Source organism: Rhamphochromis sp. 'chilingali' (genome assembly GCF_963969265.1).
Source record: "Rhamphochromis sp. 'chilingali' genome assembly, chromosome: 20".
Classification (NCBI taxonomy): domain Eukaryota; kingdom Metazoa; phylum Chordata; class Actinopteri; order Cichliformes; family Cichlidae; genus Rhamphochromis; species Rhamphochromis sp. 'chilingali'.
In genome coordinates this window covers 31,444,448-31,460,780 of record NC_137947.1, presented here as the reverse complement: position 1 = coordinate 31,460,780, position 16,333 = coordinate 31,444,448, and the positions used below count along the sequence as shown (strand labels likewise).

Genomic DNA, 16,333 nt, shown 5'->3' with positions numbered 1-16,333 from the left:
AGTGTCTCAGAGAGCTAAAATTATTCATGTGACAAAGCGGCTGAGCTGCGCAGGAAGAGTGCGGTGTTAGTGCGGCAGCAGTGCAGCATGCGCGAGGCAAACAGCGTTTTAACGTGACGTCACGACATCAGCGCTTATTGGTCAGTAAGAGGAGGAGGAAGATCAGGGCGAGAGTGAACTGATGTGGTTTCTCTGCACCTCTGCTGCCCGACACCGAGGCTCACCTCTCCTTCTCGCTTCTGGATGTCGTCGGCTTTGTCTCCGGCGTACGCCGACTGCAGGCGAACGGCGTCCTCCTGAAGCTGCCGCACCTGCGAGGGAAGCAGCACGGAAACGTTTCAGCATACGGAACAGCTTAAAAACACACGAGGGAGGAAAAACTGAACATGAAGCTACAGAATCAGAGTCACGACAGTCTCCATCAGCATGCTCTAAATAACGTCACTGCCTTCATTTCTCATTGGACAATATCAGTTTATGAGTTTCTGATCGTTCAGCGAGAGGCAGACTGAAGATAATCAGGACGACCTCGTTTAACGGGACGAGAGCTCGGACAGGCTCGGCGGGAGACGAGAAATATTCACCTGCGTTCCCAGCGCCTGAATGTCGTGTTCGAAGGTGGTGTGCATCCTCTGCAGGGTCTCCACCGTGTTCTGGTCTCGGCCCAGCTCCTCCGGCAGCTTCTTGTGTTTGTCCAGGATGCGGTTGAGGATCTCCTTGGCGTCGTGGTAGAATTTGTGGAGCTCGTAGGAGGCGGCGAGGATCTGCGTCCGTGTGTCGATGAGCTCCAGCAGGTCGGCCCAGGCCTCGTTCAGGCCGTCCTTCCACTCCGCGATGGTGGCGGCGTCGCTGTGGCCGGTGTTGATCAGCTCATCCGCCAGCTTGTTGACGCCATCCACGCGCTCCTGGCCGATGTTGCCCGTGTCGCGGGCGAATTCTCTGAAACGCTCCTGCAGCATCTGCAAGAGGAGAGGAAATAGAAATGGGCATGCTCACAAACGACGTGCTGCCTTAAAGTCTTTGTGACGTCCTGTTTTCACTCGTTTTTATATGGACACGTCGGGTTTTTATGCTTCCATAAGAACCTCAGAGGCGCCTGCACGGCGCGAGGAGGCGGCTGATCGAGTAACTCACGGTGACGTGCTCGTAGTCCTGTCCCAGCTCGTGCGATCCGGCCACCACCTCCCTCTCGGCGATCCACTGCTCGAGGTCGTCCACCTCCCGGTTGAGCTGGAAGAGGCGGAAACGCTCGTCCAGCTTCCCGCGGCGCTCCTCGGACAGATCCTTCAGGCCGGCGTACAGCTTGTCCACCTGAGACTGACGCATGCCGATGCGCTCGCTGCAGGACAGATTTTAAATCCTCATTATTCGCCAAGTTCATTCCTCTCTGTGACAAAGCAGGAAAACGACCTCACCTGTCGGGGTGCCCGGCAGCCACCAGGCCCCGGCTGGTGCTGGACAGCTGGTGGACGGTGTCGGCGTAGTCCTCCACCGCCTGCTCCAGGATCTGATGCTTCTTCAGCATGGCCACCGAACTCTGCTCGTCCTATAGACGCACACAGGCTGATTTTAGCAAAAGCAAAAGCTCAGATTTCTCTGGACTTTCCAACATGATTCAAAAAGAAACTAAATTAAAGAATCAGAAACAAGAAGTGAGAAAGGAGAGGAGATGCTGAGGAACAGAAAAGTGAAGGCAGTGGAAGGACAGCTGAGAAGAGTCGGGACTGTTAAACAGCTCTGACAGTTTCCCCTCACCTGCAGAGTTCACCTGAGACTGACGCCACAGAAAAACCAAAGTGAAAACATCACCTGCCTCCAGAGTTTTTAGAGTGAGCTGAGCAGCAGAAACAGTCTGATACCAACACAAAAGCAAAGAGAGGAAACAGGAGGTGCCCGAAAACCAAGAAAGAGGAAGTTTTTAGCCATGAGGACAGAAACACGGACCGACCGACTCTCTGTAACATCGTCTTTATTTAAATCGTGCAGGATGTTTCCTCAAGATGGTTCAAAGAGTCGAGGAGTGTTTGAGAAAAGCATGAAGCTGTTTAAAGATATTTTACAGCAAAGTTAAAAGGTTAAAAGCTGCAGTTCCTCCAACGTCCACTAGAGGCTCCAGCAGTGAGTCTGTCCCCGTAGACTCCCAAACATGTTCACAGCCTGACACACACTCTGTTCTCTGTGGGTCATTTCCCCCCTTCATAAAAACTAGATTCAACTTTTGTCACAGATTAAAGATTAAAAGGAAGTAAAAGACAGGAAGTAGAATAAGTGTCTCTATATGCAGAGGACAGGTTTTCTGTACTGGAGGAGACACGTTAACAGTTTCTCTGGGGTTCATTTCAGGAGTCAGAGACAAATATAACAACTGCTTCATAACTCACCGGGTTAAGTTATATTTAGGCTTAAAACTTGCATTATTAGGGGCGTGGCCTCTTTGACTGACAGTTGGCTGTAGCCACTAGCTGTCTGCTAGTCCTGGTCTGGACCGTGTTAGCACAATAACCCCACAGCAGCCATATTATTGGTCGGATAAAGATGCTAAAAGTGCTCCAACAGAAGAAAACGGAGCGTCTGAGAAGTCGGAGCTCCAGTTTTGATGCACAGTGGAATTCTGATCAGCAGGTGAGATGCTCCCACAGTTTGATCACCAAACTTAACTCAGTAATCTGGCCTTCAAAACATCTAACAGTTGAAACAGAACAGACACCCACAGAGACATACAAGGAAAGCCTCAACAAACATACAGCCAATGAGATTAAGTGGCTGTAAGATTTTCATTAACGTCTTTTTTCCTGCTCAGAGATATCCAACGCTGCTCTCTAAAGCCAAGAGGACCGGGTCAAACACACTGTGCCTGAATGCAACACAGGGCTGCTGCAGGGCAGTCAGAGAGAACTGCAGGAAAAGAATCGGGGAAAATGTTGTCCTTAGAGATGCTTTTATTCTGAAAATCTGAACACATCCACCTGACTCTGTTTGGTAAGAGGATGTACTGAGGTGCCAGTGCACTAAAACCTGACTCAGGTTTCCATCACACAGCCGGATCTCACGTGTCAGAGCTCTGCTAGTTTGAAAGCGTCCGTCTTCTCCACACCCCCCCACGGCTCCTCCCCTCACCTTGGCCTTCTCCTCTGACATCATGTACAGCTCCTGCTCGCTCATCCAGGCCTCGGCCTCGGCGGCGTCAAAGTAGTACTGCTGCGCCTCGTGGGCCTCGCTGAGGCGGGTGTGGCGCTTCTCCGTCTCCTTCTTGATTTGCTCCCACAGCGACTGCAGATCGGCGAGCCGCTGGCGGATCAGCTCGGTCGTCGGGCTGTCCTCGCGCAGGACGTGTTGGCTGCGCTCGAAGATGTCGTCATAGCGAGGCTGGTGGCCCTGGATCTCCTTCTGCAAGGTCTGTGAAGGTCAAAGGTCACAGAGAGGATTATATGAGGCTTTACTGCTTTTATATTGAAATATTGTAAAAATCCCAAATAGGGATGGGTACCGGTGTCCGGTGCCATCATAAACGGTAGTAACCAGACCGAAAAGCAGCGCACATTTCGGTGCTTTATTTCGGTGCTTTTTTTTCCCTGAGCTGTGATACACTTCTAGCCAATCGTTTTACGTTTCCGAGAATAGTAGGCGGGGCCAGGTACGTAAGTTCTTTTAGAGCAGAGCTACAGATTAAAAATGTCCAAGGCGAAGCGGTCAAAAGTCTGGCTGTACTTCACAGCAAAATATGCAAACTCAGCAGCAACAAGTGCTTTAAGCTGATACTGTGATACTGTCAAAGGAGGTAACACCTCAAATCTGATGAAACACCTGGCGACGCATAGCGTTTTTTTTAAAAGCCGAGAAATGCGCCGTATTTGATGGCAGCAGCCGTTCTTCTCTGCGTGAGTAGCTTAATGTTGTTCGTGTGTAATTTACGTTGAGTAGACTAACCACGTTATTACATTAATGCATGTAAGGTGAACTAGCAAACATCATCATAGCTACATGCAGCTGTCTTCTTGTTTGATGGCAGATACTCCCTTCACCCTGGACAAAAAGGCTAAAATGACCAAAGAAAAAGTGGAAAACAGTTAAACATGAGAGGATTTAAGTTTGTGTTTTTTCCATTGTTTAAGCACTGCTTCCAGCCAAGAGTGATACCATATATGCCCCATAGCTGCAGAAAAGGCTAACATTGTTATCTTTTTACAAAAAACAGCTGAACATGAGAGGTTTTTGGACCAATTTTGTGTTCTCCATTCTTTAAGCACCGGTTCGAGCACCGTTTGAGCACCGGCACCGTTTCAAAAGTACCGATTTGGCACCGGTATCAGATAAAACCTAAACGATACCCATCCCTAATCCCAAACAGGAAGTGCTTAGAAATAAAAACCATCAGCGTGAAAAACGTGCAGTTTGCAGGTAAAGGTGAGGCGTACCTGGTTCTTCTTGATCAGGAGCTGGACCGTCTGCAGGTTGTGTCCATGGTCGGTTGAAGTGGCCAGAGGCATCCTCTCCTCCACCCACAGCTACACACACACACACACACACACACACACACACACACACACACACACACACACACACACACACACACACACACACACACACGTCACCTGTTATTCCCACATCAGTGTGATCAGTGTGACCGCAGCAGCTGTTGCGACTTCCTCTCTGACGCTTTTACTTCTGGTTCCTTCTCAGAAACGACTTCTGTCAAAAGTCGTTTCTGAGAAACGTGGAGACGACGTTTGTGTTCATGTTATTAAAACATGTGTGTCATCGTTAAAGGACCAAAATCACATTAAAAATTACATAAATTATTTATGTACTTTTTTGTGTTGTTGTAGTATTTAAAGGATATTTTCTTTAATTTTCCATTTCATGCATTATGACTTTTTTTGCTGAAGTTTTTCTTTGATTCATTTTCATTCATCTCCAAATTCGTTTACTTTTAATGTTTGACACAATATAATACAAATTAATCCATTAATTTTGTATTTTACTAACTTTTTGTTGGGCCCAGATGATTTTCACCTTCAGAGGTCGTTACATTAAAAACTTACGATCTCGTCCTCCACGTCTCGGTTGAACTGGTGGATCTCCCGGGAGGCCATGAGGTGGTCTCTCCTCTTCTTCAGTGGTTCCTGGAGCGTCTGGAACTTCCTCTCCACGGTGACTCTCTGTCCATCCACCTCCTCGGAGCCTTTCCCTTCCTGGCTGAGGGCCTGTGACTGTTTCTGCAGCTCCTCCACCTCCTTCTGACGTACATCCACCTGGCTCTCCAGGATCTGCAGGAGGACAGTTTACAGGTGAGACGGGGAGAAGACGCCGCTGCAGCCACAGACACGAGCGCAACCCCCCCCCCCAGAAAATATGTGAATGACGTCTAAGACAAACAGTTTGTTTCAACAGAGCTGAAAGTTTTTCTGATATTCGGTTCAATCGTCGGCACGATGTTGCTTTATTTGCATCTTTTTGCTTTAACGAGGAAAATGAAATAATTTAATAAAATACCTTCAGAAAATATTCTGATGAGGAGCAAATGCAAAGCGAGAAATATCCACCGAAAAATCAAAATATTAAAAAATGCAACAAAGACCTAAAAACTAAATAAAATCAACATTTTAAAAATAAAATACTATATAAGCAGCAAAAAGAAACCATAAACAAAAATAAATAAAATAAATAAGAGAAGCTCAAAACTCAGTTAATGAGTAAAAATGCAAAACAGTCAAAAATAGAGAAATAAATCAAATCATAAAGTTTGCATTAAAAATAGAATTCATGTATAAAAAGACAATATTAAATATAAATACTTTAAATTAAAAACAGTGTTGCTCACTGAAGAAGCAAACAGTGTTAAAAAATTATAAATTTAAAGAATATAATTTTAAAAACTGGTTCTGAGGCCTCGTCTTATTTTCCTTCAGTATTGTCAAAAATGTAAAATAAAAAATCTCCTGACGTCCGAGAAGCGACTGACAAACACAACGAACGTCTGCAGCAGAAACAGGACAGCCTGAACTAAAATTAGAGCAGCGAGGAAGACGAGGAGGAGGAGGAGGTTTGTTTTCCTCTCTCTCTGTTTGACAGATCAAACACTAATGATCTCCCTCCAACACCACACACACGCTCCTGTTTTACCATCTCTGTGAGGACCTCCCTGTTACTCTTACATTAATAAAACCATCGTCGGCACCATCGAGGACCTCCACCTTTAAAACCATCATCAGTGGAAAAACGGCGAGGTCCTCACAAACACGGCTGTCCGCGCTCTCAGCGTGGGCTCGACACTCCAGTGAACGATTACGTAAGAGGAGCGAGTGTGAGGCTGAATTATGTAAAAGCTGCTTAGAAAGCATGGCGATGGAGGACTCGCAGTAACGACGAGCTTCGGATCAATCAATCAATAATTATCTGATTATGAAAAAAGCTGTTTCTGTGCAGAATAACACGAGTCAGGGGCGTGCCTAAAGAAGGGGGGGGCTGGGGCCCAACCCGCCCTGCTGTTGAAATCAAAGGTCCAGGTTTCTCCTCCTTCATGCATCACTGCCAATACCAGTTTACAGGGAAACCCTCCGACAGCTGATAGAGTCAATAACAAAGTGTTTTTAGCCAACATCGTGCAGATATACAGTTTATAGTTCACACTGAAAGGAAACCTCGTCCTCACCTGCTGCTTCTTGAGCAGGATGTTGACCGAGGTGAGGTCTTTGCCGTAGTCGTCCGACTGCAGCTGCGCCTCCAGCCCGCCCAGCCACTTGTCGAGGTCGGCGCAGCTCTGCGTGAACAGCTCGGCCTTGTTGGCGTCGAACAGACACTTGGCTTTGGTCTGCGTGGTCGACTCCAGCTCGTCCCACATCGTCTGCAGGGACGCCAGCTTCTCCTTCACCATGGCCTCCGTGTCTGGTTTCTCTGCCATCAGCGTCTGCCCGTCCTGCGGCACAGGAGGTTTCAACCAATCGTCAGAGCAGAAAACAACGTCGCGTCTACACCTTGAGCCGAGCGGTTGGTCTGGACTGGACAACGCTCCTGAGTTCAGGGATGACAGCTTAGAAACACGGCAGCTTTAAAACAGGCGATGTCACAGGGACTCTTTTACATATTTGTGCTGATATACGAGGATGTGTGACGTTTATGCTGCCAACTGAAAATGATGCTTTTGCTCTCAGTGATGTCACCCAGCACCGACAGGCTGCTCTCGTACTCTAACAGCTGCTGGGCTCATCTGTGCTGCGTACTTCAGTCCTCCGATTCCCTCCTCGGTCTGACTCCGCCTCCTCCCTGCTCACCTTGTTGATCTTGTCCAGCCACTCCTTGTTGGACTGCAGTTCAGCCATGAAGGCCTGGTGCTTCAGCCACTTGCTGTGGAGGTTCCTGGCCTCGTCGTACGACATGTCCTGAGCCGTCAGCATCTTCTCGTTGATCCACAGGGACAGCTGAGGAAACACAGCCGGCAAACGAGCTCAGACACCAGCAGCAGCTGAAGCAGAGGCTAAGCCCTCCGCACTCTGGATGTTTCGTGTGTTTTGAATGGCGGCGCTTTACCTCCTGGCAGTCCTGCAGGAACTTCTGCAGGTCTCTGTTGTCCTTCAGCCTCGTCAGCAGGTCGCTGGCAGCCGCTCGGTTCTTCTTGTGTCTGCAGAACAAAAGTTATTTTGTTTCGTTTTTCTGCAAGAAGGTTAAAGTTTGTAAAGCTCACGTTTCCCTTTAACATCGTCACATGTATCGTAAACAGGAAATCATCAAATGATCCTCTCTCCCTTCCCGGATCGATTTCTCACACACTGACAGACTCTTGGTCACCTCTGGTCGATGGAGTCCACCTTCTCCTGGATGCGCTCGGCGTTGATGTTGTCGTCAGCGACCAGGCGGCGGCCGGTGTCGACCACGGCGCCGATCTTCTCCTCGTTGGCGTCCATGGTGGTCATGAAGTCCTCCTGCTTCTTGATAGCAGCCTCGGCGCCCTCCAGGGTGGTGGGCATCTCTGTATGAGCCAGGACGTACTCCTGGTGGAGGAACGCAGAGGAGTCGTTAAAAACTAGCATCTGGATGATGTCATAGAGAGGGGTGGGGCTTTTTCAAGCCTGCTCGAGGGGCAGCCAATCAAAACAAAGTCATCTTAAAGGGGTTGTTTCAGAATGAAATGTAAGAACAATCTCAAAACCATCGAACTTCTACGTTAAAGTGAAGGAAGCAGGCTGAGGTTGTTACACTGAGATGATCTCCGCCTGAGCCACAGCCACCAGGCTCCAGCTTAAACTTTAATTCGTCTGATGTAATCCTCCCATCTCCGCTAACTAATGAGCAGCCTGGCTAAGCACAGCCTTCATCATCATCATCATCAGGATTTCCACCATTTTGCCAGAGGAGGAGAAGACCGAACACAGAGACATTACCATTTGTTCTGGAGTTTTTATTAATTAATGTTCTGTGTAACTGGTAAAAGAAACGTAACATGTTCGCTTGAAAACGTGTGAGTGAGCTGAAGCGGACAGAAATGAGTTGCTGTAGATCACACGCTGAGGGTAAACACGTGGCTGTAATGGAGGCTTTTCACCAGCAGGTGGCAGCGTGTGACCTGAGAAAACAGCCGCACGACCAGAAACATTTCTAATCTGAAGTGTTCGAAATCACAGCTGATGATTCTTTGAATCCTGGACTGTGACGCAGGCCGAGGCCTCTGATCGCACAGCGAGCGCCATGCTCACGCTGCTCACCTATCACAGGGCTGGCTGAACTTCTGAACTACCTCACGTCCCGTCACTCTCGTCTCTCAGCTGAGCAGCTACTTGACCTTTGACATCCTCTGCGGGACGTTTGAGCTCTCTGACTGTGTGAAGCTCAGAGACTGAGGCGTCTTTATTTGATACCTCTGACTCACCGTTTCCAGCTAAAGGTTTTTATTTGGGTAAAAGTTATGCAAAGAAAGAAAGAAGCTGGATTCTGTCCCAGCATGCACTTGGGGTACAGAGGGAGAGATCTGGGCAAAAATCATGTGACGGTTGTCGCAGATCGGAGACTGTGAGCATCATTAATGCGACGGCGGTTCACTCTGTGCTCACATCACATGACCCTCTGAACCATTTCCTGTAGTCTGGTATCCATGGTAACTGAGGTTTCAGATTCTACACCGTGGAGCACAGGTGAGATGGAACGGCGAGCTCACCTGGTTGTTGAGGAAGGCCTCGGCCTGCTTGGTGTCCCGGAGGAACAGCTGGTAAGCGTGAGACTGGGACAGCAGGTTCTGCCGGTTCTCCCACATCTTGTGCAGCTCGTTCCAGCCGGTGTCCAGCGCCTGCAGCCGCTGTCGCAGGAACATGTACTGCGCGTCCGTCTGGCCCTGCGTCACCATCTCACCCATGTCCCTCATCTTCTGGTAGTCCTCCTCATAGTTGCGTATCTCGTTCTTGATGCCCTCGTGCTGGGCCAGCAGCTTCTCGGCCTCGGCCAGCGTGTTGGGCATGTCCTCAGAGGCGATGACCGTCTGCGTCCGCGACAGCCACGACTGGAAGTCGTCAAGGTCGCGCAGGAACTGCTGCAGCTTGCTGGCTTCGCCCAGAGACTCCTCCCGGTTCTTCAGGGTGTCCTGAAAACAGCCAGGAGATGATTAGCGGCACCAAATTCTCCGTTTGGTAGTTATATACAGACACGGGGAGAAAAGCCTACTTTCATCTCGTCCCAGACGCCGGTGATCTCAGCCAGACGCCCTTTGATGGCCTCGGACTGTTCCGGGTGTTCGGAGCCCAAACGCTCCGCCTCCTTTCCCAGGTCGCTCAGCTTGTCCTGTATGGCCACGAGGTCGCGCTCCATCCCCGTCAGCTTCCTCTGCAGAGCCATGACGCCGGCCAGGTCGTTCCCCAGCTCCTGGGTCGACTCGATCACCTGCACACAGACGGGGGGCAAAAAGATCGATCAGGCACCACAGAGTGGTTCGTGTAAAAATCACGCCTCTCGTCGTTCGCCGGTTTTGGTAATTTGGCTCTGTTGGTACCTTGGTCTTCTCTTTGATCCAGGACTTGGTCTCGTTGCACTCCAGGTGGTAGTTCTGGACTCCCAGAGCCGAGTTCAGGCTTTCCTTCTTCTGATCCACCAGATCTCTGAACTGACTCCACCTGGACACAGAAACACCGTCAACTCTGATTCGATTTACCTGCTCAGGAACGGTTTGATGCCAGTTAATCAGATCAACCCTGCAGCTCACTTATTATAAATGACATCAAAGTAAAATTGAAACTCATTTTATTTACATTCTCAGTTTTAATAACAGCTTAACTCTGGTTTAGCCCCAACATTTGTTTTACGTTTAATGTTGAATATAAACCAACATTAAAGCTTTCTTTATTCTACGATTACAAATGTAAACCAAAAATTACAAGATATTCTGTTGCTTCCAGCTTTAGATCCAACCAGCACTGATCTTTAGTGTAGTTTTACAAATCTGCTTCAGTTACTCAGACTTCATTAATCTCACATATAAGTATGACTCTATCCAAATCTGTTCCCTCTGGAGGACGCTGTAAAAGCTTCAAAGGAGTCTGAAACAAGTCAGGGAAGCTTATTTCAGACTGATGACAGGGATACTGAGGTGAGCTGCTGAACCTTCTTGTCAGTTAGCGCTGCTGTTTTTGTTGCTGTTAGCTTCTGTTAGCTGCTGCTAGCTGCTGTTAGCCAGCATTGGTAAACCTTTCTCTGAAGTGAAGCTAACATTGTTGGACTCCTAGACTTTAACTGATTAAGTGTTCATATGATGTGAGAATGTAGCCAAACTATTTATCAGAGGAAAAGTGTCATTTTTAGGACACTCGAGGCTAACATTAGCTCACAGATGCTAGCTTATAACCAGCTGATGTTTAGCCAGCCCTCTATGAGGGCAGGGTCACATGATTAATTGTGTCCATATCGGCGGTACTGCATAAGTAGCCGGTCTGTAACCACACACATAAACTGATTAGACATCTCCGTCTCTGTATTCAATATGGCGGAGCAACATGTATTTTTAATGCTGAGAGACATAATTACACCTAATCAATGAATATTTATGAGTAAAACATTCTTTCCTATTAAATAACCTAAAATAATTACCAGTATACAGTGGGGCAAAAAAGTATTTAGTCAGCCACCGATTGTGCAAGTTCCCCCACCTAAAATGATGACAGAGGTCAGTAATTTGCACCAGAGGTACACTTCAACTGTGAGAGACAGAATGTGAAAAAAAATCCATGAATCCACATGGTAGGATTTGTAAAGAATTTATTGGTAAATCAGGGTGGAAAATAAGTATTTGGTCAATAACAAAAATACAACTCAATACTTTGTAACATAACCTTTGTTGGCAATAACAGAGGTCAAACGTTTACTATAGGTCTTTACCAGGTTTGCACACACAGTAGCTGGTATTTTGGCCCATTCCTCCATGCAGATCTTCTCGAGAGCAGTGATGTTTTGGGGCTGTCGCCGAGCAACACGGACTTTCAACTCCCGCCACAGATTTTCTATGGGGTTGAGGTCTGGAGACTGGCTAGGCCACTCCAGGACTTTCAAATGCTTCTTACGGAGCCACTCCTTTGTTGCCCGGGCGGTGTGTTTTGGATCATTGTCATGTTGGAAGACCCAGCCTCGTTTCATCTTCAAAGTTCTCACTGATGGAAGGAGGTTTTGACTCAAAATCTCACGATACATGGCCCCATTCATTCTGTCCTTAACACGGATCAGTCGTCCTGTCCCCTTGGCAGAAAAACAGCCCCATAGCATGATGTTTCCACCCCCATGCTTCACAGTAGGTATGGTGTTCTTGGGATGCAACTCAGTATTCTTCTTCCTCCAAACACGACGAGTTGAGTTTATACCAAAAAGTTCTACTTTGGTTTCATCTGACCACATGACATTCTCCCAATCCTCTGCTGTATCATCCATGTGCTCTCTGGCAAACTTCAGACGGGCCTGGACATGCACTGGCTTCAGCAGCGGAACACGTCTGGCACTGCGGGATTTGATTCCCTGCCGTTGTAGTGTGTTACTGATGGTGACCTTTGTTACTTTGGTCCCAGCTCTCTGCAGGTCATTCACCAGGTCCCCCTGTGTGGTTCTGGGATCTTTGCTCACCGTTCTCATGATCATTTTGACCCCACGGGATGAGATCTTGCGTGGAGCCCCAGATCGAGGGAGATTATCAGTGGTCTTGTATATCTTCCATTTCCTGATGATTGCTCCCACAGTTGATTTTTTCACACCAAGCTGCTTGCCTATTGTAGATTCACTCTTCCCAGTCTGGTGCAGGTCTACAATACTTTTCCTGGTGTCCTTCGAAAGCTCTTTGGTCTTGGCCATGGCGGAGTTTGGAGTCTGACTGTTTGAGGCTGTGGACAGGTGTCTTTTATACAGATGATGAGTTCAAACAGGTGCCATTCATACAGGTAACGAGTGGGGGACAGAAAAGCTTCTTACAGAAGACGTTACAGGTCTGTGAGAGCCAGAGATTTTCCTTGTTTGAGGTGACCAAATACTTATTTTCCACCCTGATTTACGAATAAATGCTTTACAAATCCTACCATGTGGATTCATGGATTTTTTTTTTCACATTCTGTCTCTCACAGTTGAAGTGTACCTCTGGTGCAAATTACTGACCTCTGTCATCATTTTAAGTGGGGGAACTTGCACAATCGGTGGCTGACTAAATACTTTTTTGCCCCACTGTATCTTTAAAGTGTCTTTATTGACATGAACAGACTTTAATAACCGCGGGGTTGTGTTCAGTTTTTCTGTTAGCTTAGCTCAGTTTATCAGGAAGAAACAGGTTTGAAGCCGACCAGGATCCAGGAGTGTCTGGAAGTTTTTCCACTGAGACGGAGCAAAGCTGGTGTTGCTTTATAAATATTTCATATCAAAGTGAAATAAGAAAAGTTTAGAGAAATGCTTTCATGTTTTCAGCCAAACATCACAAACGTATCCAGATGCAGACCTGCTGGATACACGGACCGCTCTGGTTCAATCAAAGCTCTGATTGATTATTTGTCATTTAAAACAGGTAAAAATACATTTTTTAACCTCAGTCCAGCTTCACTTCCTGACTCGTCTCTGATCAGCTGCTAAATAAAGTTTTCACTGTGACTAAAAGTTTCTCAGCTGACCGACGTGCTCGCGTTCCTCTCCGCCATCTTCTTCAGTCTCAGATCGGTTTCTTTGTCGTTTTTAATCTCGCTTCCTTCACAAGCCTAATCGCCGTGCTGTCATCAGATTCCTGATAATCCCAGTTTGATTACCTGGTGTTGAGTTTGTCCTGCTGGGCTTTGATCTCCTTCTCGCTGGGATGTCCACTGTGGATCAGCTGCCTGGCAACCTGGTTTACCACGGCAACCCGGGACGCCTGGCTGTTCATCTCCGGCTCCAAACTCTCGAACCTGAACAGAGACGGTTAGTCGGACGTCACGAGGATCATCAGCATGAATATTTCAAAAAGATGCAAACCCTGTGAATCCATATTGCAAACAACAAACAGCTGCAGGACAGTTTTCTTTGTCCTAACGGCCGATCAGGAGAACCAGGATGAGAGGTCACAGGTGTGAGCAGGCGGGCTGCTTTAACTCTCCCAACAACGTATCAAAGTCGGATTTTACACCAAAGGTTTGAGCGGCTGAATCTGGCCATGAAAAGCTTAGAAACAGTCAAACAACGACAGTTAATGCCAAAGAAAAGAGTTTAATCCTGAGGTGGACCTGTTCTCATTTACAGCTCCGTGTTTTTATTCCTGCTGCAGAGATCAAATTAAACCTGAGCTCGTAAAACTCCAGTTTTAATCAGACTCCGGTTCATTCAAAAAGTCTTTTTTCATGGGGGCGTGCGATGGGTTTGACTGCTTTTATAACACAGGTGTGTCTGTCGCTGTAATTCAACCTGCTGACTAATGGTGACCGGTCCAGGGTGTGTGCCACCTCGTGCCCGACCCCGAAGACCAATCGAACCTCCCCAAAACTCTCAGTGAGTTTAATGATGCAGGGAACCTGCTGGAGTCTGAGCCTGGTCCTCACAAGGGCAGTTAAACACACACACACACACTTAACCAGCATCTGGGATCGGATCCATGTGACGTTTTGTGGTCGAACAAAACAGAGACAAGCAGCTGAAAACCCGAGAAGAAGGCTGCTGTGAACGAACCATGTAACCACACACACACACACACACACACACACACACACTCTGAAGAACCTGTGTCTGGTGTAAATAACAGTTTACTGGTCTGTTCCCACAGCTTCCACTGCTGGAACATTATCTCTGGCCCTGCTGGGAGGAGAGGGCAGAATATTTGATGGAGCAGTAAAACACCCCGTAACTGAGCCGTTAAACGAGCGCGCTGACTGTGGGCGTAACCCGGACAGGGTGGGCACGGCGTGCGTTTGCATGGAAATCTGATATTTTCCGTTATTCTTCGACGATCCAATGGCGGGCCGGTTCTTACCGGTGCTGGACGACCTCCAGGTCCTCCAGTTTCTCGGGGATGTCCATGCTGTTGAGCCACTGCTCCTTCTCGTCAATCCACACCTCGCAGGCGTCGGCTTCGCTCATCATCTTGTAGAGCGCCAGAGCGTCCTGCAGCGCCTGTTTCCGGAGCCGCGTCAGCTCGGCCACCTCCTTGTAGCGCTCCTCGATGCCCGCCAGCCGGCTCTGAACCTGCGAGCACACAAACCGTCAGCGAGGTGCGTTCTGGGATTTTGAAGCTTTACCTGGTTCGAAGCTTTGCTGCGTCCGTCACCTCCTCGGAGTTGGCCTTCTCGGGCGGCAGCGTCCGCGACTGCTCGTGCAGAGCGTCGATGACGGGCCGGTAGCTGCCGATCTCCTCGGCCACGTCCTTGTGCTTCTTCACCAGAGCCTGAGTGGAGAACTCGTCGTGGCCGACGTCGACGCTGGAGACGATCCGCAGCACGTCCAGCATCCACGTGTCGATGTCGTCCGCATCAGCCTGCAGACGGAAAAACAAACAGCACGTTTACCTTCCTGTGCCAGGCGAGTTCAGTCGCTGGTTTCTGACACTGGGAGAATGTTTTCACCTGGAACTGGTGCTGGTTGCAGGCCTCCTGCAGGCGGGCCTTACGGACAGCGGAGAGATGCTCCAGAGCCGCCCACTGTTCCTGCGGGAGGTTGGAGGGAAGGCGTTAAGAACAGGCGGGGATTCAATCGTGTCGTGTGTGACCGCGGCACAGGTGCGTCGTACCTGGATGTCCTTGATTCGCTCTTTTATCTTGTCGGCTCCAAAGTGGTTGTCGGCCACCAGCTCCTCGCCCTGTTTGATGGTCTGCTGCAGGTGGGCGGCGCGGCCGGTCATCTCGTCTTCAAAGGCTTTGTGCTGGCTCAGCAGTCGCAGCGAGCCCGTGAGGTCCTTCCCATAATCCTCGGAGGAGAGGATCTGCTCCTTCTCCCTGATCCACCCCTCCTACAGACCCCACACACACCCACGCTTCAGTCACACCTCCTCAGAGCAGGAGCTCAAACCACCGATTTACTACAAATAAAATAACAACAACAACTGATCACCTCTTCAGCCATTTCCCAGAAGAACTTCCACAGGCGGCGGGACTCCTCAAGGCGCGCTCGCCGCTCAGCCGCCAGCTGGTTCAGCTCCTGGTAGCAGAACTCGAGGTGAGCGACTCGGTCCTTGATGATCTGAGGGTCACACGGCTTGTAATCTGAGGAGGAGGAGCAGGAGGTGAGATGGAGGTGTTACTGGAGAACAAACAGCTGGAGCTAAGCGGGTAAAGTCTGCGTGTCGCACCCTCGGTGTCGCTGGCAAACTTCTGAGCGTTGCGGTTGACGTTTCGGACTCGGTCGGCCTGGATGCTGATGTCCGCCTCCACCAGGGCGTGCTTCTGCAGCAGGTCCTCCACGCCCAGCAGGTGCTTCCCGTAATCCTGAGACAGCAGCAGCATCTGGAGGTGGAGAGCACAGGGGCGGAGGTTAAACCAGCAGCAGAGCACAAACACGTGTCCTCAGAGGACGAGTAAAGAAATAAGAACGACCAATCAGGAAGACAAAGCCACTGATAAAAGATGGCGGCCGTCCCTCCGTACCTTCATCTCGTCCATCCAGTCCATGATGTAGAGCATCTCCTGGAAGACTCTCTGCAGGCCCAGGTTCATCTCCAGCCGCTGCCTGCGGGCCTTCAGCAGCTCCAGCAGATACTCCCACAGCCGGATCACGTTGTCCTTCCTAGCTGTGATGCGTTTGATGTCATGGTAACTCTCCGCCTCCAGCTCCTTTGCCACGGCAACCACCGCCTACACCGGTGATAAGGAGGAGATGATAAGGAGGAGAATGACTTTCTAAGCTTTCACTCCGTCACCTGTGACCTCCGCCTAAACCA

At 49.0% G+C, this 16,333-nt stretch overlaps 1 protein-coding gene across 3 annotated transcripts in view; it reads right to left on the bottom strand.

Moving 5' to 3' along the window:
* Positions 1–16,333, bottom strand: part of LOC308388741 (spectrin beta chain, non-erythrocytic 1) — a 101,404-nt gene that overhangs the window by 14,989 nt on the left and 70,082 nt on the right. For all 3 annotated transcript variants that reach the window (XM_080869621.1, XM_080869622.1, XM_080869620.1), the window contains 22 exons: positions 16,041–16,247; positions 15,746–15,899; positions 15,508–15,659; positions 15,188–15,406; positions 15,024–15,104; positions 14,729–14,935; positions 14,435–14,646; positions 13,242–13,379; positions 9,974–10,094; positions 9,649–9,864; positions 9,149–9,568; positions 7,786–7,988; positions 7,528–7,618; positions 7,272–7,418; positions 6,653–6,916; positions 5,043–5,267; positions 4,416–4,505; positions 3,118–3,396; positions 1,416–1,546; positions 1,135–1,339; positions 585–959; positions 225–311 (listed from right to left, as the gene is read on the bottom strand). In XM_080869621.1, the coding sequence (XP_080725747.1) occupies positions 225–311; positions 585–959; positions 1,135–1,339; positions 1,416–1,546; positions 3,118–3,396; positions 4,416–4,505; positions 5,043–5,267; positions 6,653–6,916; positions 7,272–7,418; positions 7,528–7,618; positions 7,786–7,988; positions 9,149–9,568; positions 9,649–9,864; positions 9,974–10,094; positions 13,242–13,379; positions 14,435–14,646; positions 14,729–14,935; positions 15,024–15,104; positions 15,188–15,406; positions 15,508–15,659; positions 15,746–15,899; positions 16,041–16,247 (4,224 nt within the window). The remainder of the gene's footprint in view (positions 1–224; positions 312–584; positions 960–1,134; positions 1,340–1,415; positions 1,547–3,117; positions 3,397–4,415; positions 4,506–5,042; positions 5,268–6,652; positions 6,917–7,271; positions 7,419–7,527; positions 7,619–7,785; positions 7,989–9,148; positions 9,569–9,648; positions 9,865–9,973; positions 10,095–13,241; positions 13,380–14,434; positions 14,647–14,728; positions 14,936–15,023; positions 15,105–15,187; positions 15,407–15,507; positions 15,660–15,745; positions 15,900–16,040; positions 16,248–16,333) is intronic.